Raw genomic sequence first — 22605 nt, 5'->3', positions numbered from 1 at the left:
CACACAACAAAATGCACCAATAAACATCCTCCCTCGGGCATCAAAGAAGGCGATGACGCAGTTCTGTCCAGTGTCCTGGCAGCCCAGTCCACAGACGGTTTCCTCAAGTGGCTCAGCACAATAAGAGGAGGAAGCCGAGCTGACAATGAAGACTACTGGCCCTTGAACCAAGAAGATGCCCAGGGTCATCAGTACCACACCATGCTGTCTCCAGGGCCTCAGCCACCTTCAGGGTTCAGTCAGCACTGAGAGAAGTCTTTGGAGTCAACCAAGCTCTGCCATACGGCTTCAAGCCTTTTGAATCCAAGGACACCGAACACTCCAGCTCACATCTGAAGTCAATGCCAAAGGTACCATCAAAGCACGTGCTGAAGAGCCCATTGATGTTGAAAGCTTCATTGAGAGTCTGATCCAAAGAGTCAGAGGCACCAATATCTCAGAAACTTTAGGAAGAACTCAAAATCAGGCAGAAGCATCTCTTCATCTATCCCTTCACTGGGAAGATCTTGGCAAAACTACCTTCACCAATGCTCTCAGTGAAACTCCCTCCCAAGAAAAGGCTCATCACCGAAGAAAAGTTCCTCTTCCAGACACCGTCAGACCCAGAGCCAAAGAAGCACAGGGACAGGGCACAAGCACTCTCCCACATTTTCTATCACTGCCTCCTCTGGTATGTCTCTCACCACATACACCACCACACCTATGCACTCTTCTCTACCTCCACCTGAGTCATCTGCTGCGTCAGCATATACTTATTCTAACCCTGGCAACCCATTTGACCCCATCTGAATTTCCAGAGGAGACTCTTTCCAATTCTGAATGTACAGTCCAATTTCTACCCATGCTTAAAGATATGCATAAATACACCTGGATAATTTAAAGGAGTCAGTAAAGGCTAAGGTGGTGAAACTTAGGGTAAAAAGGAGTATAAACTCTCACTCAGCGACCTCACTCATATCAGGGTTCAGGATCCCATGACTCATTGGTGGTTCACTCTGCTCTCAAGAGAGCCTCACACACAACTACAGACAATGTCCTTCCACCCAATAAGGAGGGCAAAACCTGGAGGGTAAAGGCAAAAGAGGAGAAGTAGGGCCACCTACACAATGGTGCAGTGACAATGTTGTTGAAGTCCTCTCCAGGTATGATAAGTTTCAGTTGGAGGAGATGCAGGAAATCGTTAAACGCCTCCCAGACTAGTGCAGAGAAGGGAGGAGACAGTGTCTGAGGCAAGACCATCTTGAATGCCAACATTAATTGTACAATAGGCACTGCAGACATAGCTTCTAGGGGCATTGATACTAGTGTTCCTCTCAAAAGACACATCTGGCTCCTCACCTCTGAGTTCAAACCAAAGGTCCAGCAGCACTTCGCATTAAATTGGGAGAATCTTTTTCTCCAGTTAATGAGATGATACACAAAAAAAGAACATTGATATCACTAAGTCCATGAGTGCCCTGCAAGAGGCACTTTTCGCACACAACAGCCCACATGAGGAGCCAAAAACACCAGAAGGTGGACAAGGGTTACACCAGGGGTCATACAGAGAAATAACAGAAGGGGAAACAGGTGGCTTTGGTGAAGGAGCTTCCACCTCTAAGTTGTGACTTGCCCCACTTCCCTACCAATTACACAACACCTGTTGAGGGGGGAAAACAAGAATTCCTCTCTCGCTGGGGTGGAACTAACATCAGACCAGTGTGTTATAGCAAATGCTACTTCATACAATCTCTTGCAACATTCCACCCTGCAGATATGTCCTCAACCAAGACCTTCTCTAGCTCTTCAAGAAAGAGGTACAAGCACTCCTCCAAAAAAGGGGCAATAGCGGGGATGCCCCCACCTTTCCTGGAAAAAAGTGTGTATTCTCTTTACTTTCTCAATGTCATAAAGGATGGCTCCTTCAGGACCATCTAGGACCTCAGTCCTCTAAACAGATACATCCTGTTGGAGCGTTTCCATGCGGCAGTCCTGCCGGACATCATACCTCTGCTGCAACAAAGTAATTACATGATAGTGCTCAACCTCGAGGATGCCTCCTTTCATATACCCATAAACCCTACCCACCACCGTATCTTAGCTTTGTGATAAGTGGATATCAATACCAAGTGAAAGTACTTCCTTTCAAGATCACCTCAACTCCAAGGTGTTCACCAAGTGCACAGCACCAAAGGAGGAGGCACTCACATCTTCCCCTATCTTGACTTTTGACTGATTAAAAGCAGCGGCAGACAGCAGTGCCTAGCACACAATCAAGCAACGATTTCCCGGCTCCACAACTTGAGATTCACCAAAAAACTCTACCAAGTCCCACTTCCAACTTAAATAGTTCCAAGCCTTCCTGGGATCTATATTGAATGCAGTTACTGTGAAACTTTACCCCAACCACCAGAGAGTGCTGTCATTTCAGCAGCTGTTGCTTTTTTTCGTAAGCTCTAAGTTAGAACTGTGAAGTGGCTTTTCAGGATGATAGCCTCATGCATTTCCATTGTACCACATGCCAGGCTCCAAATGTACCCCCTACAAGAGTGCCTCGTGAGTCAATCATCACAAGCGGAGGGTCAGTGGGAAGATCTAGTGTTGGTGAAGGCCAGCAGTCACTGCTCTCTGCATTCGTAGAACAGCCACAAACTGTTGCAGGAAAGGTCTTTCTTAGACCTACTTCAGCAGGCGACTAGGACCACAGATGCCTCCCTCACAGGCTGTGGGGCACATCTCGATGCCATGACTGTGCAGGGGGTGTGAGCCCCTCAAAACCGGAGCTGCCACATCAATTACCTACACCTTCTGCTGGCCATACACTTAGCTCCCAAAGCATTTTTCCAGGTAATTCCAGGAAAGGTAGTCATCATCAAGACAGACAACATGACGGCCATGTATTACTTGCAGAAATAGAGTGGTGCACACTCGCTCGAGCTCTCAGCACTACTGCAGGGGATTTGTCATTAGGCAATCCAACACAACGTTCAACAGATAGCGGAATATCTTTCAGGGGAAGACAAAGACTTTGCAGACCTACCCCGTAGGATACACCAACAAATCCATAAGTGGGAACCCCATCCCCTTGTCCTACACAGATACTTTCAGCATTGGGGCACCTCACAAATAGACCTGTTTGCCTGTTTGTAGAAATGAAAAATGTCCAAGCTTCACCTCCAGTACCTGCACCCAAAGTGCATGAGCAATGCACTATTGATGAATTGAGCAGGCATCTTTGCCTCCTCTTTTCCTTCTCTGTCACTCTTCCCGTACATAATGAGGAAAATGATACAAGGGTCCTTGAAGCTCATCCTAGGGCTCACTATTGGGTCTGATATCTCTGGTACTCCATGCTTCTGAAAGTGTCCATCAGCCCCCACAAGAAGCTTCTGCTCACACCAGATCTTCGGACCCAGAGATAATAGAGACAAGGCCACACTCCACCCGAAGCATGGATTTCTTAGAGAACATGCTGCTAACTGCCATCTGCACAGTGGCCACCTGGTCGACACCACACACTTTTACCAAGCACCATGTGTGGACATTTTAGGCCACCAGTAAGGTGTGGTTGGCTAGACAGTTCTAAAGAATGTGTTCCTGACATCTGCATCATCTACTAGTAGCCACTGTTCATTGAGGGCAAGGCGATACAGTCTGTGGAGAACATGTGTACTTACAATCGCAAAAGCTGTAAACGGAAAATGTAACTCACACTGTAAACATCAGTTCATAGCATGTAGTGCTGTAGATTCGAATTCACCCACCCTCGCCCCTGAAAGCTTGTAATGATTGACGATTATTACTCAGTCCACACTGTACAATACCCATGATGTACCATGCTACACTCACTTGACATTCCAAATATATTCTCACCCACTGTACGAAAAACAATCGAACATGGAGTACGTGCATATACGCTCTGTGGACCAAAGAAGGGAGGAGTCACAGCACATCTTGTGACACAAAAGAATCTTGGAAGAGGAACTTGCAATTGTCAGAGTCCAACACTAGTGGCAGGAGTATGCAGATCATGAAAATGTACAGCACTACACGCTACAAACAGATGCTTACAGGGTAAGTAAGTTTTTCCCATTGGGAATTCTTAGCAAAGAAATGAGAATTGTGTCCCGAAGATGAAAATAATAGAACTGGGAGGGATGGTATCGAAAGAATAACGAGAATAGAGCCTTGGAAGACCTATTAATAAAGTAAACCACTAGCAAACTGGGTGCCTTTCCAAGACATACGCCTATGAAAGATAGCATAGGCCATCCTATTCCATGTCCTGGTTAGTCACAAGCAGCACTTCACTAAAATGTCTCAGCAAGAAGATGAATAATTTGAGGGTCTTGCAGATTGAAGTCACTTGTCATCTGTGAAAGACTATGCTAGAGATCTCAAGCTGGCTACTGCTAGGTTCATTCAGCCCCATGCAAATACCAGAGTGCAAAGCAAAAATAGGGACTTGATGAACTGCTGGAAAAACTGCTGTTCATCCAGTTCTATTTTTATTTGCAGTTTGATACTGTCGTTTTGAACTTTTCATTACAAATCAACAAATTCCAGAAGGCTATGAAAAGTGAAGGACTTGGTGTGCTACTGATGTGACTAGGGGCAACATAACTTTAATCAACTAAGAGAGAAGCCAACTACAACCCAGAGAATTCATCTGGTGAAGGGACCGCTCATTCTTTCAGAATCATGAATGTTGCATCTTATGCCGTCACTGCTTGGCCTCCATCATACCATCAGCACTTTGTGTAGCAAGAGAAACGAGTAAAAGCCAGTGTCATAATGCAGGTCAAAAAGTAGGATCAAAAGCAACCTTCTTTGCAGAAAAGTGGCTACTTTGGTGGCTTTCTTTGCAGACTTGTCAATGTTTGGAGGGTTTTCTTGAAGAAGGCTTTGCGGCAGTATCTCTGCTTCCCACTGATCTTCCTTTCTGCCCTTACAGATCTTCCCTTTGGTCTCTTCTGGATCCTGCCCAACGAACACAGTTGCAGGTCGAAGCTGAAGATGGAGAATTTTGGTAAGACACCAGTGATTTTCCATAAACAACAAAAAACGTGATCATGTCCTCTTTTAGCTGGTCTCAGGAAGCAGAAAAATGCAGCCTAGACCCTTTTTGTGGTCTAACAAAACTATGTTAAACCAATAGACCTCTTAAGAAGGCATGAAAAGGAGTGGCCAGGGTAGTTCAGGAAGAGCCATAACCAGCCATCAAGATAGCCACACAAGATACTAAATAGTTTCCCTGGAAATATGGCATGAATCCAACCTTCTGAACCAATGCCAGGCATCCCTGTCTTAAACAACCTGTTCAAGAATTGAAATAGCGAGACTGGGCAAAGATTGTTTTAGAACAAGTTTACATTTAGACCAATGGGACGGCATAGAAAGAACATATTACCCACGAGGGCCTGGCTGTTATTCCTGTTTTGGACAACCTTGTCTAATGTCAGTTAATCTTGACAAAATGTAAGTAAGTTCAATGGTGTTGAAGACAAAAAATGTTGTACATTTACAATGTGATTCTTTAGGTTAAGGACTGAGTAATAATTAGATCACAATTACAGCTACATTGGTTGCAAAAGAATTTTGGAAATAATAATACTAGGACAAATTGCGATCATCATAAAGACATTTTAAAGAGACATTTAGGAAAATCAAATGTCATGTTTTAGATCTGTTATATTTTGCATGTAAGTACTGTAAAAAATATTATTTCATCATCATTGATTCGTCTTGCAGGTACAATTGTTGTACCTGTGCACTTTACCTTCTTCAGTAATTCTGCTACTATCCAACATAATCTGGCTGTAACACTTGAAAATGCCCTGATTACTTACCGGTAATTTTCATTCTTCCAAATCCTAATCTTTCTTGTAACAGTCCTTACATCGTGAGTTTTGCCTCATTACACAAACAGGATTACCTCCCATAGCGTTAATGTGAACGAATACTTATATCCACTCCCTAAATTAGGCTCCACCTCCTCCCTGGGAGTAATAAAGAGGGGCTTACTCTACCATACTTCCTGAAGTGCCACGCACCCTACTGGCCCTGTGGTCAAAACCAACTGGGTAGGGACAAGAGGTATTTAGGCCTGTGACGAGGAAGACTAGGAATCGGAGTAGTGAAGATTACCAGAAAGTAATCAGGGCATTACCTCCTCTGCTGTCTTCTTCAGTTCAGTCCTTAAATCGCGAGGATATACCAAAGCTGAAAAACCTGACCCGATGCCAGAAAAAAACGGAAACACCCAGAAATAAAAATAATTGGTGGAAACATTTAACGTAATTTCTATTTTTTCCACTGGCAATATTGAAATGACCCACTGCAAGTAGAGACTCTGCTTACCCATACCCCTGGAATGGTATAAACCAGGAAAAGGAAACATCCACCAGACTATAATGCCTAAGTCCATCAGGAAAACCCACTGCACAAAGCAACAGACCCTGAAGGGAAGACAAGAAACAAACCTATTAAGGCTCATATAATAGAATGCATGCAGCCAAAAGCCAGCTTAAACCAACCAAAGAATGATTACAAAACCAATCACTCCGCAGAAAGGAAGAGCTCTGTGTCCAGCCAGACATGCAAGCGCTGTCCTTGTGCAACAGTAAACTAAAGGAGTTAAGAACCATTGGTACCTTCATCATCCTAGTAAGACAGTGATAGGTACTGTAGAGTATAATGGGTGAAACCCAATGACAAAAAAAGGTTGCGAAAGGCTATCAACTTTCATGACACAAGGCGCCAAAAGTGGCAAGAGAACTCAAAGGAAAGCACTTTTTATTTGGTAGGTTGGCAGAATCAGTGGCAGCTGGCACGGATCGGGGTGGGGGGGCAGGGGGATGTAAAACAAAAAACTTACCTTATCGCTGTCAAGTCTCTCCAGTCTCTCCTCCGCGTCAGGACTCGCCCGTAACAGAACCAGGAAGCACTCAGGCTCCCCTGACCAATGGTCTGAGCACTATAGTTTAGTGCTTAGCCAGGGAATGGGGCCCTAGGCATGTTCTCCACACAGGCTGTAATGCAGCCTGCGTGGAGAGCATGCAATGTGTGCATGAATGTTTGGCCGTCCCGAGAGGGCAGGCCAAGCATTGATGTGCACTTGGAGTGGGCAAACCCGCCCACCCTGCCCGCCCAAGTTGCAAAGCAGCAGGAGCAAATGAAATGATAATAACATTCATTTATTATAATTTTATTTTTTCTTTAGTTACGCTGCTTAAAAGCAGCGGGCGTCACTCCTGCGCCTTAGCAGAGGAACCGCCACTGGGCAGAATAATCCCCATTCACCCACTACCACGGAGGGGAGACGGGAGGATGGACTCCAGACAGCGAGAGGCCCACCAGGAAATGGCCTCAGGAAACTCACTGAGAAGCATGACCAAATCTAAAAACAGGCCACGCATACCCCAGCATACCAGCCCAGCTTGTCCCTCCTCTCCTATTTCTGTGTGAACACACTGGCCAGACAGATACCTCGGAATCTGATATGTGAGGTTTATAAACAGGTAGAATACATAGAAAGAGAATTTAGAGATACAGAGGTAGTGACAAATCAATGACGAAGAGAGATGTATAAAGAGAGAAATATGTGATGTAGAGAGATTTGGTTGAACTAGAGAAAGAAGTGCAGAGAAAGATGACAGAGGACGAAGGTAGGTAATGATAAAGAAAAAGATCTAATGTTAGAGAAAAAGAGGTAGTGAGAAAGTAGAAAGATAGTGACAGGTGATGTAGAGGGAACAGAAGTAGAATGAGAGAGGAGAGGTGAAGGGGTGAGATAGAGTATGAATGGTGAAGTACATTGAGAGGTTTAGTAGGGAGACAGAGAGTGGGCTAGTCAGTGACTTCGGTAGTGAGAGATGTGAGATAGGGAGAAAAATGAGGTATAGGAGAAGAAGTGAGTCAGTGAGTGGTGCCTTAGAGAAGGGTTGAGATAAGTAGAGTTTAGGTATAGAGAAATGGAGGGCGAGCTAGAAAGGTGAGGTAAATGGAAAGATGAGATGGAAACACAACAGCAAGGTGCAGAGACTGGGTGAGGTAAAGAGAACTTTGAGGGGGATATAAAAGTGCAAAAGTAGAAGTGCAGAGGTAGGCACGTATACCTGTAGAAAGAGGTGTTGCTGAAAGAGGAAGTTAGAGAGAGCAGGCCAGTGAAATGTGTATTCAGAGAGATATGAGGCAGACATATGCAAGGTAGAAGGAGTTGAAATAGAGAGTAGGGTAGCTACATAGAGATGTATAGATTGCAAGAGAGAAGGGTAAAAAGAGTGGGGTGAAGTAGGAGAGGTAAGGTGAAGTTAGGAGAAAACGTTGGACATAAAGACTTTAGTTTAATTTAATTGCTAACAACTGCATGAGAGTCTGAGGGTCGCGGTTGACCAGGCGGGCAAGCATACTAAGCATCTGTGAAGCATGCATACCCAGCTGTCAAATAAAAAAGTAAAATATTTTCTGCTTGTAGTTATTATGGTGACTGATCCAGTCACTTTACTAAGGTCCCCCTTTGGAAGGGGAGTGCCTGGGGAATTGCCCCATGTGCCCATACCTTAAAATGGTTCTTACATAGAATGCATCCCCTGGGAGCGTGTTCCTTGTAGTGTTTATCCAGAAAGCAGTGCAGCTGGTGCTTCATACTGCACACTCTTGTGCTTTCACTAAAAAAAGGGGTTCTTCTAATAATGTCCTTCAGTTGTCTTCTTCTGATGCGAGTCCAGCCAATAATGAAAGTAGGCTACCTCATCCTCGTCGAGGCAAGGCCTTTTTCAAGTCTAGTGGCTTAAAATGCAGCTATCTTCCAGATGCTTCTTTAACCCTGGGAACGATAAGAATAATTATTGTTAGAATGTGTGCCCAAATCCCTCCATAATACCTCAGGGAAGGCCCTAACTCCCCAAAGAGCACTTCTAACTGTGATGTTAAACATGATACAATTCTTGAAGGTGTTCTCAGTGGCCCTGAAATCTAAAATGGTGTGACACACCCAGCTGCTCCACAGCCCTTTGCAAGTGAGCACAGTTCTTGCTTTAGGCCTTTTATTCCCACCACTGTGACCTTGATGAAGACCTTGCACATCACTACCAGCTGTGAGCAGGCTTTCCACAGTGACTGAGTCCTCATAGCTCTACCGCTCTACATACCCATCTATTACCAAGTCTACCTCACTTTGAGACCCTAATGGAAGAGATGTTAAACTTTTCTACTATCCATCATTCTGATTCTTGCAATGGGTAAGGTCAACTTTTGCACCATTCTAGACAAGGCCCTTGTTGGGTCTTCAAGTCAAATGTCTAATCAGAGAATCTGAAGCCTGACAGTGCCACAGCAGATGGCCAAAGTGCATGCGGTCCAATATAGCATCATCTGGAAGGACATATAACACATTCTCCATCTCAGGTCATGTGGCCGCTCACAAATGTCAGTGTTTCTACTCTGGGTATCCATTCAGTAAGTGCTATGACTGAGTGGGCCATACCATCTTACCTTTTAAGTCAGCACCTACTATTCTTTTAGCATTCCATCCCAACTATCTCTATCTAGTTCAATCCTAAAGACTGGAGGGAAGCATTGTGGATTTCTATGCTTACACCCCAGGTAAATGTATGGGGCAATCGCTCCTTCACTCCTTACTGTGGGTGCACCTAGCTATTAATAGGTTGCAAGAAGACCTTTCGTAGGAACATTAAGTTCTAAAGTAACACTCTGTTAGCATTCACATGACCAGTGCTGACCCATAATACAGATTGGGGGCTACTCTGATAACCATAACCTCCAATATAGTTTGTTGCATATTTGGTGGCGCATACATTTTTCCAACCTATTGTTTCTCTTTCCCAATCCGCTGCCCTATGTTGCTGCCCAGAACTCAAACATTCAAGTGCTTCTGGAGTGAGGGAAAGATCTGACTCTCCCTAGGGGACCATTTAATAGTGACTCGGAAGGAGCTTGTATCCTCCTGTCCAGTTGTTGTTTTCAACACCCTGCAATCAGTTGTAGCCATGGAGGCCTGTCTTTGGACAAGGTCCATTTGGGGTGCTGAAGCAGAAGCAGAGGATACGCTTTCAGCTTTTTTCTCTTTGCCTCTCTCTCTTTCTCTCTCTTTGTAGTTTCCAATGCACCCTTCCATAATGCTCTTGACAAGAAAGACCTCTGGCTTTCCTTTCCAGCTGGTCAGGCAGAACCTCCCAGGCAGTCTCTCTTCCAACCTCCTGTTGCAGGAATCAGTCATACTGTGCATTCTCACCCTACTGAGTCAGATTCACACCCATGATCTGGCAGTTTCCATACATCTGTTCATTTAACCTCCAAAGAGAACATACATATTCTAACTAAATAATAAATACCCTGGAGCTTTCCAGTAACTACTGTGAAATGTGTGCCTTAAAAATGAGGAATTTAATTCTCTACAAGCATCTAAAGCATTTTTTCTCCTCTCTTTCTCACCCTCACTCACATCTACATGCCAACTAAGGATGCAAATGGAGGATTTCTTGCGTTACTTTGACACCCTGGAGCTCTGTAACCTGACACCTGATTCACTGAGCAATCCTACAGATGACAAATGGAACATCAACATCTTCCATGATCGCTGGGTCAGAGGTTACAATGCTGGAGGATGCCGCAACCACAAAGGTAGGACACATGAGGAACAGCATGCCCTGGATGTACAGAGGAAGAAAGATCTGCATCATCACTGACACTTGAGAAGACATTTTCACTTCTTCCCCTACATAAAAATGAATAGAGTGCTCATCCTGAAGCATTCAACTGTCCCCCAACTTTCATGAGAGTTTAACATAGAAATGTGCATGCTCGCCAAGACAAATCAAGGTGTATTTCAGCCTAGTGTTAAAAAAAGTGCACAGTTCTAAGCAGACAATTACCTTGAGCATTTTAGTAAGGGGTATGATTATGTTTAACTTGCTGTGAATAAAAGGCAAATGTGTGTACATATCAACATTTTGCAATGTTAATATTATATACCACATATTTCAAGCTTACAAGACCTGGAAAAGTAGAAGAAATAGCCTTCTCCTCTGAACACTTTAGTTTGTCTCAAACAAAATATTTAGTGCATTTAAGTCCCCTACCCGCACCAATGTGGGAGTTGTGCCAGAAAAAAGTATCACTCAAACAGGTGTGAAAGAGTCTTAAGTGCACCACTGCAACAAGCTATATTGTTTCCGGTAACTGAATAGTAGATGATCTCATGGTATTATTAATTTTGTATTGAAATATGTTTCTCTATAACATGCAATAATTAGTCAGAATATCAGAATTACTGATTGAAAATAGTGGAGTTTATTCACATCCAATTTGGGAATCAAGGCCTTTATAATATTTTTTCATACATTTTCAATGGGCTTCAATAAACATTCACAGAAAATCTTATATTTCATAAGAGGTGATGACAAGTCTTACCAGCAACTGCCACAACTGACTGGAACAAAACCCACTGCCTTGCAATCTATACGTTCTTTCTTTTAAGAACAAGCAGAGCAGCACTTCTGCTTTCCACTGAAGTCAGTGCGGTAGGTAGAGTCTAGCCAGTTTAATCAAACTTCATCAACGGAGGTATCAGCACTTGAGCGCCATGCAATTCTGTTAGGAAGGCCTAACATGAGTTGTATTTCATAATATTGAGGTCATAAATATTGACCTAGAAGAACATCGACTCCGGTATATAGACTGCCACTATATTGTCATAGCAGGTATATAGGTAAGTGTAGATTTACTATTCATAACTCCATCTCTATGTACCTCGAAGATCTGTATAATCAAGGTATGTTAATGAGATGTGGAGTTATCAATAGTAAATTTACACTCGCCTACACATACTTACCTTGCCGAAGTAGTGGTAGTCGATACTCTGCAGTCAGTATCAGAAAGTCGATATTCTGGTAATGCATCCATGATGGTCTTTCATTTCAGATGGAGATATGACATATAGATGGTTTGACAAAAATAAACTCCCTCCAGGTATATTTTCAGAGTATCACATTTGACGAATATGTGAAATGGAGTTTGTCCCTTAGGGAATATTGCTCCTGCTTTTCTCCACTCATCAACATTCTGTACTGTATAGAGGTCAAATAACAACTTACAGTGTTTTGGCTTTAAATTAGATGGCCCTAAGGTTCTATGCATCATCATTATTGACTGTTGCATTACCTCTAGATAGTAATGTGACACCAATGTTCTTTACTACACAGAGCACTTCTCTCCATAGTGTCTTCTTGGTAGGCCAACAAAATATTATAGAAAAGGGAAATACTTTGTGTTCTCGACCTATCTTCAAGTATAGAAAGAAACACAACATGGGCAGATTGTAAATTTCAAATCATATCAATCTGTTAACTGAGAATAATTGACCAATGTTTTTGGGTTCCCATTTATGTCAAGCTTTTTTTTTTATAGGAATCATGAAATAGATCAACTATGCAATAATTGAACCGGAGTGGTATTCAACCTGTGATATTGGTGACACACCAATGTTTAATTATGTATAACCACATTTGTACACAATCTTGAAGAATCTTGATTTTGACTTGTTTCAGAATGTATATATCAACATTTTATTAAGGAAAATTAATACCTTTATATCTCTCTAAAATGACAGAGTTATAAATGAGGCCTCTTTTGCTTTATCCAGAATTAGTTTTAATTCTGATTTCCAATTGCAGACAAAAGTAAAATTTTAATCTAGAATGCTCCAATCCCCATTTTCTCTGAGGATGCAAACATTACACTGCTGGTTTAACTTCCTATGAAAAGATTAGGGAAACAATGTAATTTAACAATTTCCGCCAATTTACCTCCATGAATAAAGGAAGCAGTCAACAATTGTTTTTGAGCACAGTTTTATAGTTTGCGTGTAATGGTTTTCATTAATTGTTGCTCTTTATTTTCCTATGTGAGCATCTTATCTGCTACAATATAGTGCCTGAGGCTGGTTGTGACTGATTTTGACTGTAGCTGTTTGAGAGAGATTTCTTTCGCAATTTTCCTATGCCTGTGAGTGCCACCTCTGGAGTGGGCCTAATTAGAAGCACATTTTGGCACGCAAGAGAATTTTAGTCTCCTTTACTTGTATAAACTGAATCTGGGCTTTACAAATAATATTATCATCCAGCTGTTCTACATAAATGGCTGAGATCAAACTAGTCAGAGGTTTCCTCTCATACGATCACCGTTTAATGATGAAAAGCCTCTCGCAATCCACCATTAAATCATGCGTTACCCCTTAGTGTGCAGTATACAATGCCAATACAAGTTATACATTTAAGTTTTAGCCCTTTCTCAGTAGTGAATATCAATAATAAACCAATAAAACCATATCAAAGGCCTTTTACCATTTTGAGCAAGGTAAACCCATAACATTTATTTTTTACTTTCATTAAATTATGGCAACGCACCCGTCTGCCAATCAGAATAAATTTGTGTTTGCACCAAGAGGCTATTGAAATGATCGTGTTTGCTTGGTGATTAGTATTTTCGCAAAGGTTCTGCGATTGGCATTTTGGAAAGATAGTATTTGACAGGACACTCTCTCCGTCTCACATTAAAAAAAATATATTGTAATGTTGGTTTTGTCCCAGATGTGGTGTTTAACTCATCTACACAGACTTTAATACATGTCAGATTTTGTGGCTTTATTTTGAATCCGATTTATGTTATGTGGATACCGTGAAAATAAGTCATGGATTCTGTCCAACTGGACCAATGTTGAAAACGCCTGCATCAATTGCACACAAGCACTGTAACTCTAGGCTGGCCTGGTAGTACTTTTTGGAGCCCTCTCAATAAGTCTCGCCAGACCAGCGCATGCGCTGGGTCAGGGGAGACCTAAAAAGGGCCTGATTTAGAGATGGAGTACCACTCCCCCAAACTCTCGGTTTCTCTGTCAGATTAAGGGTGGGTGAACCAACAGTTATGTCAACGAAGGAGCCTACTCTGGTTCTGTCACCGACATACTCCTCTGATGGCGCAATGAAGTACTAGCTGTCAGAGGTAAGCCATCAAACTGTCCACTCAATTTAGAATGGGTGGACGGATGGCTTGTGTTTGCTGTCCTGGTAGTGAGGGACAGTAAAAATAGAAAAATTACCTCCGACACCATTGGACAAAGCTCCCACGGTGCTAGTTCAATTTGTTTTAAAAAAAATTAGATCAAACTCCTGCTCTGGGTATTTTGGAATGGCCATCATGTTTGACAGTGACAGCAAATTTTTCCAGCATTGATAGAAAGCGCCATGACAGTGGTTCCTGTCAATGTATAGAGATGTCCGGCGGGCCAGTGGACATCTCACAATATGCTGAGCAGAGTAAAGGCAGGGTGGCGGATATAAAGTCCTCCGCCACCTTTTCTGCCTTTACTATGCCCGCTTAACCTTAAATAAGGCCCACAGTTTCAGAGTAAGAGCCAATCTATTGAGACCTGTTCATTTACTTAAAGCAAGCAATGTAAAGCCTGTGCCATTATCGCACACTTCTCTCATTGCCACTATATACATAGACCATATGACCTAAGACAGTATAAGTAACCAATTCATTCACAACAACTCAAATTGATAGTAAAAAGAGAAGAGGTACCCACACACAAAGACTACTTCAAAGTAAGAACAGGACTTTCTAAATTGAAAAAATATTTACAAAGACATACAACCATATAAACTTAAACCAGAAAAAACAATGGCAGCAAAGAGAAAACAATGCAGTAGCGACTGTCCGTAATATGACGAGTACATGCTTGATCTCAATTAGCCAGAGAGTCGTTGAAGGCGTTTTGACCTTGCATTACTTTTGGAACAAAATCTCATGTAAATCCTGATTTGTATGGCTTGGTAAATCCAAATATGAATTTTGAGTAGGCAAGACCTATTGGCTTTGCCAGTGCTTGCTGTTGTTAGAGGTTTCTTTATTTTAGTTTCATTACAATGACATTATGCCAGCTTTCCCCACCTTGAGGTTATCTTACTCAGAAGGGGTGGTGTAAAGTGTGGGTTCAGCTAAAATGTAACACCAGCATAATTAAACATAATATAGGCCAGTATTCATCCAATGTCCTGATTGCATTTTAGATAGCATAGTGTCCTGACCTGCAAGTTCTCCCTGCTCTTATATCTCAATCAAGATCTGAGCAATGTCGTGTGCAGTGTGCACACTGCCGTGCCAGTGCAGATCATTCATGACCTGCACATACCCTGTATAGATATAGCTATGACAGATTACCACACATTCTCAGTACAGTATGGGGCATAGTTGCAAGCCCCTATTGCCACAGGAACATCACTTTTAACGATGTTCCTGTAGCGATAGGTGCTTCGCCTTATTTACAAGGCAACGTTAAACCACTTAATGTGGCTTAATGTCGCCTTGTAAATAAGGCACCCTTTCACGCTATACTTAGCGTGAAAGGGGTGGGCAATGGGTGTTGCAATGGGCGTTCTGCCGCAATACGCATTGATTTTGATGCTGACTCATATTTACAAGGGTGGCGTAAATAGGAGGCAGCGCCAAAATTAAGACCAGGGAAAACCTGATCTTAAATTGGCAAAATGAGGAGAAATGCTTTATTTCTCTTTGTTTTTGTGTTTCTATGTGTGCTGCATTGTGCAACACACATAGAAGGAGCAGAATGCCATGAATGATTGTTTACGTGCAGGTGTCCCTTCGTGAACATAAACAATCATTAAAAAACTGATGATTTGCAACTTTTATGCGTGCTGCACAATGCAGCACACATAGATGTTTCAAATCACCATTTGTGATTGTTTATGTGCAGGAAGGGACACCTTCCTGCACATATACAATTATTCCCTCAACACAGGCACCCTTGCACTATGATGCAAGTGTGCCGGCGTTGGCGCTAGGCAGCTTAACTTAGCATCAGCACTAGAGAAAATGCAGGGATGTGTCGTAGGTTTGTAAATACGGCTCATCCCTGCTTTATCGAAATGGCAGAGCGTGGCGTTAGCATTTTGTGCTTGATACCACGCTCTGCCATTCCCTTGTATATATGCCCCTATATTTCTAAGAAATACTTGAAGTTCTGTTTTTTGTGTGTGCCCGGTACTGCATCCTACCTATCTCGGTCTTGTTCCTCCCTGACATCCTGACTCTCTCCCTTTCCTCCATAATTCTTGGCCTACTGTTTCGAACTTCCGCATATTCAATGCACATATGACTATGTCAGTGTAACTTTACTATGAGCTGCACATACCCTGTGCACATATAGCTCTGCAGTTGCACCCCTTACCTGACCTCCTCATAACTTCACCCCTGACTGCACAGAAGAGTGTGCAAACACAGCTCTGCCCCTGCTTTCCTGTCCTGACCAGCAGTTGCTGTGTACACACTCAGCTCTGCCCTTGCATTGCCATCATGATCTGAACATGCAAGTGCATGCACACCCAGACTTGCCAGTGCACTTTAGTCCCGACATAAATGTACAGTGTGCACACAGCAGTTCTGATGTGCCTCGACCCTTACCTGCGGGTACTCAGCACACAAAAAGCTCCTCAACCCGTATATGCACTCAACTCTGCTAGTGCACCACAATCATGACCTGTCTACATCCTGTGTGCACTCAACTCTGTCAGTGCACCTCATACCCTGTGTGCACTCAACTCTGCCAGTGCACCTTAATACTGACCAGTCTATATCCAGTGTGCACTCAACTCTGCCAGTGCACCTCAATCCTGACCAGTCTATACCCTGTGTGCATTCAACTCTGCCAGTGCACCTCAATCCTGACCAGTCTATATCCGGTGTGCACTCAACTCTGCCAGTGCACCTCAATCCTGACCAGTCTATACCCTGTGTGCACTCAACTCTGTCAGTGCACCTCAATCCTGACCAGTCTATTCCGTGTGCACTCAATTCTGTCAGTGCACCTCAATCCTGACCAGTCTACATCCTGTGTGTACTCAACTCTGCAGTGCACCTCAATCCTGACCAGTCTATACCCTGTGTGCACTCAACTCTGCCAGTGCACCTTAATCCTGACCACTCGATACCCTGTGTGCACTCAACTCTGCAGTGCACCTCAATTCTGACCAGTCTATACCCTGTGAGCACTCAACTCTGCAGTGCACCTTAATCCTGAGCAGTCTATGCCCTGTGTGCACTCAACTCTGCCAGTGCACCTCGATCCTGACCAGTCTATAACCTGTTTGCACTCAACTCTGCCAGTGCACCTCAAGCCTGACCAGTATATACCCTGTGTGCACTCAATTCTGTCAGTGCACCTCAATCCTGACCAGTCTATACCCTGTGTGCACTTAACTCTGCCAGTGCACCTTGATCCTGACCAGTATATACCCTGTGTGCACTCAATTCTGTCAGTGCACCTCAATCCCGACCAGTCCATACCCTGTGTGTATGCAACTCTGACAGTGCACCTCAATCCTGAACAGTCTGTACCCTGTGTGCACTCAACTCTGCCAGTGCACCTCAAATCCCGACCAGTCTACACCCTGTGTGCACTCAACTCTGCTAGTGCACCTCAGTCCTGACCAGTCTGTACCCGGTGGGCACTCAACTCTGCCAGTGCACCTCAGTCCCAACCAGTCTAAACCCTGTGTGCACTCAACTCTGCAGTGCACCTCAATCCTGACCAGTCTATACCCTGTGTGCACTCAACTCTGCCAGTGCACCTCAGTCCTGACCAGTCTATACCCTGCGTGCACTCAACTCTGCAGTGCACCTCAATCCTGACCAGTCTATACCCTGTGTGCACTCAACTCTGCAGTGCACCTCAGTCCCGACCAGTCTATACCCTGTGTGCACTCAACTCTGCAGTGCACCTCAATCCTGACCAGTCTATACCCTGTGAGCACTCAACTCTGCAGTGCACCTCAATCCTGACCAGTCTATACCCTGTGTGCACTCAACTCTGCCAGTGCACCTCAATTCTGACCAGTCTATACCCTGTGAGCACTCAACTCTGCAGTGCACCTCAGTCCCGACCAGTCTATACCCTGTGTGCACTCAACTCTGCCAGTGCACCTCATTAGTAACCTATGCATATCGTGTGCATTAATAATAATGCCAGCACACCTCGGTCTTTTCAGACAGGTATACTGTACGCGCAGCTCTGAAAGCTCATCCCAATTCCGATTGAACCTAATCTGTGCACACAAAGCTCTGCCACTGCACCTCAGTACACACAAGATATACAAACACAGCTTTCCCAATGCTCGTGATCCTGACTTGCAGTTGACCTTTGCACACATGGTTCTCCCCTTGTAGGAGCAGGCGCCTCTTGGGTCTTGAGGGTTAACTGGAGCCTCAGGGAACTGATTGTGAACAGGAGCCTTCAGGAGATGAGGGTTAGCAAGAGTCTCAAGGAAATGAGGAGTACCAGGCAGGGCCGTATTAACAGCATTATAGGCCCCCGGGCAAAGCAATACACTGGACCCTGCCTAAACAACCACTCGCAGGAATACAAATGTTTAACGGGAAACTAGTGTTAAATGCTGGTCTTCATGGGGCCCCTAGGCTTGTGGAGCCCCAGGCACCTGCCCAGCATGCCCATGCATTAAGACGGCACTGGTACCAGGAGCCTCGAGGAAATGAGGGTGAACAGGATCCTCTGAGAACTGAAGTGAGTAAGAGACTCTGGGGACTGAGGGTGAGCGGAAGCCTCTGGGAACTGAAGTGAGCACGAGTCTCAAGGATCGGAGGGCGAGGAAGTGCCTCAAGGATCTGAGGGTGAATAGAAGTGTCAGGGGACTGAGGGTGAGTAGGGGCCTCAAAAACCTGAGGGCAGCAAGAGCCTTAGGAAAGCGTGTTCGACCAAGAGCCTTGAAGGCCTAAGGGTTCACCAGAGCCTCAGGGACATAAATTGAGCATGATCCTAGCCCGGTACCTGAAAGTGAGTGGGAACCTGTAGGACTTGGGTGTGACTAGGAGGCTCAAAGTGAGCACATCCTAGAGGTCCTTAGTGGTGAGTAAAGGTCTCGAGGCCCGAGGGTGTGCATGATCCTCTACGGGCTGTTGGTCAGGGGACGTGAGGATCACTAGAGGATGAGAAAGAGAGTTTGGGCCAGATGATGGGCAGGGCATTCAGGGATCTGAGAATTTTCTCAGGTTAAATGGACCTGTGAGTAAGCAGGAGATGCAGGGGCCTGAGTGTGAAAATTATATTTATAGACTTCAATACTGGCCTCAGAATTAACCTCTGGTACTAACAAAGCAATGCTTCATCAACGGTCATGAACTGCGAATTTGTACCAGTTTTTTGAGAGTCTGGGCCTATTTCTGGCCCTAATCTGACCCTGGCTTGAACCGAGCAGTTGCGGTACAGGCAAAGGGCACAATGGTAGGAGTAGACATATTATCCATACATATTTGGCAGGTTCCTTTTCCTGGATCCTGTTTTTGAGATGCTACTAATGATAATATACAGAGTAGATATCTCCAATTGCTTTTGGAGCTGTCTTTGGCCTGGAGGCTTCCTACAGCTTTCTGGTTATGCGACAGAAACCTGTGGTGTGTGCCCTTAATGAAACTTTGTTTAATTGACTTATTCTTTTTTAGCACATAGTGCACTAGGAACAGGAAACAGAGGGTATGAAGAGAAAGAGCTTTGCCTTTTCCTTGCTTAATATCCAGAAATTCACTGGAAAGTCCAATACAAAAATGGATTTCCAGTGTCTGAATTCGTATTTACCACGAGGAGGCACACTGTACCCAAAAGTCCAATAGTGCCATATATCCTGCAACCCAAGGATTGTGACTCAGATAAAAAAAAGTCACAGAACCAAATACTCATAACTTGTTATGAAAGGCATGAGGAAGGGGGATAGTTAATACATTCCTATGAAAGATTCAAAGCAACCTGCTCTCAAAAAAGTACATTTCCCATCCCTAGAAAATCCTGGTCCCCATTCGCTCCACAGATGGAGAAATGCATAGCACAGACTGGAGGGTGGTCTGTGGGGTGTCTTGGGAGTGGGTCACACATTCTCAGGATCCTACACTTTTTGTTTCTAAGGAATCCATGAGGTTGTGTTTGGTGTGTAAACTGGCATTCATGCTGGATCCTACCTATCTCAGATTTGTTCCTTCTTGACACCCAGCCTCGGTCCCCTTCTGTCAAAGTCCTTGGCTTGCTCTAGAGCTTCACTCACCATGCAGCTGCAGCCAGTCATGTCAAACACTTCTAGTGCCATGCCTTAGGTATTTCAATACAAAACACCAATGTCACCCCCCCCCCTCAATACAGCCAACTTCTCATGCAAAGCCCTAGATAAATGCAAAATCGACTAGTGCAATAGCCTCACGATCTGACTACTTCCCTACTCTTTTTTCTCGTTGCATATATACTTAGCCAAAAACCCTATTAACATACCTCTCACAAACCGTTCTTCACCAGGTCCCCACATGCAATAGAGGCTCTGCCAACCAAAACCTCATTTCCACCCTAAAACCACCCTGTGCCATTTACAGATTCTGGTCTTTCAACTTGTTGGACATCTCCACTCAAATCCACTCTCAGCCAACCTGAGAGCTTCCATCTTGCTCTACAGGTTTAAGACCGCCCTCAATGGGCCCCTTGCCCACATTGTATTTATATATGTTTGATGGTCCTTCTCCAACCAGCTACACCCCAAACACACACCAACCCCTGCCCCCGCAAACCACTCTCTGCCTTTCCATGAAATTATTTAATATATTAATGTAGGCACATCCTTTAATGAACATTACCCCCAAATCACTGGTTTTCCCTGTTACTTGCCTCCCTTACAAAATGTTTTTTCTTCTGCTGAGGGTGGTTTTCAGACTAGATTTTTACAGTACAAGTAACAATACATATACATAACGTGATTTAATGTATAATTTGCGGTATACGCCCTTAAGTACGATTGGATTTTACTATGTAAAGAGGCTCTTGCAGAAGTTCTCTTTTTCTGTAATAATAGAATTACATGATTTGGGAGGGAGGATTGGGATGGGTTAGTGTTCATGTTGTGTGGGAGAATTGTCAGTTGGGTTGGATTAGTGAGTGGCAATAAAGCCAAAAGAGAAACATAATTCTGGGCTGAAAAAAAGAGTGCAAACCTGGTGTTTTTGCCAGAGACGGTGAATTGGTCTTGTACTAGTGAAGTGGTTAGTTTAGATTGAATTGCATAATGGAAGTCACTCATGTTAACTAAATTCCCAATTCCACCATTCTTCTTGCAGTCACCTTCTGGACGAACCCTCAATTCCATGTAGATCTGTTAGAGGTGGACGGCGACAAGGAGCCAGGCTGCACCATGCTGGTCTCCCTCACTCAGCGAGACCGACGTCAGGAGAAGAGGCAAGGCATGCAATACATAGCCATTGGCTTTGAGATTTTTCAGGTAAGGATCCGACATACCTTCTAGCGGTAGATTTAGGGAGGACAGATTCACACTAGGGCATAGAACTAAAAATACAAAGTTACAAGGTATGCTACATGCATTGGTAATGTCCAGAAATACTTAGATAAAAATGTTGCGAGCGTGACCATGGCTGGATTTAGAATATATTGAGACCAGTACCATTTCCTCATTTTAGATCCAAGGTCCTAGAAGCTTCTAATCGAAGGTATCAGAGTAGGACTTTGCTATCGAATTGTTCAAACCTCACCAGCAAACAATCTTCTGCATACTCATATGCTTAGAATAGCCCACAACCTGAGAAGGGGATCTCAGAACACCTGGAGTATGGTTTCCGTAGTTTTTCGATATCTTTTGGACAGTACTAGTACTGAAAATCTACATACATTTTTGGATCATTTCTTCTCAGAGCTTTCTGTGATCTGTTCACGTAATATATTTTCTTATTCGCAGTTGTGGGTTTTTTAAGGAAGATCAGGCTTTTTTGCACTGCTGTTTTTTTTCCCAGTTCTTCATTTTTTTTGTTAAACACTGTTATATCTGCTCAGCGACTGAACCAAAGGATCTGCCTTATTTTCCTTTTTAATAAATGTCAACTTTAGAGCAAGTGCTCTATGGGAAGAACTGCCATTAGTGGACTCTGGCTTTGGAAGACTCCGAAAATCAAATCTGGGCACAGTGCCTCTTTTAGTGATTTCTCCTCTTTAGTCTTGTACATTTTATGAGAAGAGGCTAAACTGATATTTTTAATTTTGAGATCCCTCTCAGTCAGTCTATTCATCTTTCTTTTCTTTCAGTTGTGGTTTCTCCCTCTACTATGATAGAAGGGTCTTGGTTGGGTTTGTGTTTTGGGAAAGGGCTGAATAAGCCATTGGTCAGCCAGTACAATAGATTTATCAGTAACTAATAAGTTACTCATCTTTGGTAATGCCTTTCCTGGTAGAGACTCTATCTAAAAGCAGATTCCTCACTTTGTGGATTTCCCCAGGCGTCAGACTGGATCCTGAAACATTTTGCTAGCACTTCCCTTGCGTGTCTTCAGGTGGGGTCATGCACCTCTGCGCCGTATCTGTCCCACCCCAGATGTGATGTGGGAGTCCCCCAGTGTCGGACTGGCCTATAAGGCAATCAGGCAGTGCCTGATGTGCTGGGCTGGCAGATCAGTGTGAGGGTTGGTTTTTAGCAATTTGTGGGTCTGTTTTATGGCCAGGTGTGGCGATTTGTATTATTAGTTTATTTCTCTGAT

The 22605-nt window shown here is 43.8% G+C and overlaps 1 protein-coding gene across 1 annotated transcript in view; it reads left to right on the top strand.

Moving 5' to 3' along the window:
- Positions 1-22605, top strand: part of LOC146797994 (calpain-1 catalytic subunit-like) — a 263715-nt gene that overhangs the window by 142042 nt on the left and 99068 nt on the right. The window contains exons 8-10 of the mRNA XM_085625227.1: positions 4934-5008; positions 10463-10623; positions 21181-21341. Of these exons, the coding sequence (XP_085481353.1) occupies positions 4934-5008; positions 10463-10623; positions 21181-21341 (397 nt within the window). The remainder of the gene's footprint in view (positions 1-4933; positions 5009-10462; positions 10624-21180; positions 21342-22605) is intronic.

The sequence above is a fragment of the Triturus cristatus genome, chromosome 9, assembly GCF_964204655.1.
Source record: "Triturus cristatus chromosome 9, aTriCri1.1, whole genome shotgun sequence".
NCBI lineage: Eukaryota > Metazoa > Chordata > Amphibia > Caudata > Salamandridae > Triturus > Triturus cristatus.
Note: the sequence above shows the minus strand (reverse complement) of the source record. Positions and strands in the feature narration are given on the sequence as shown.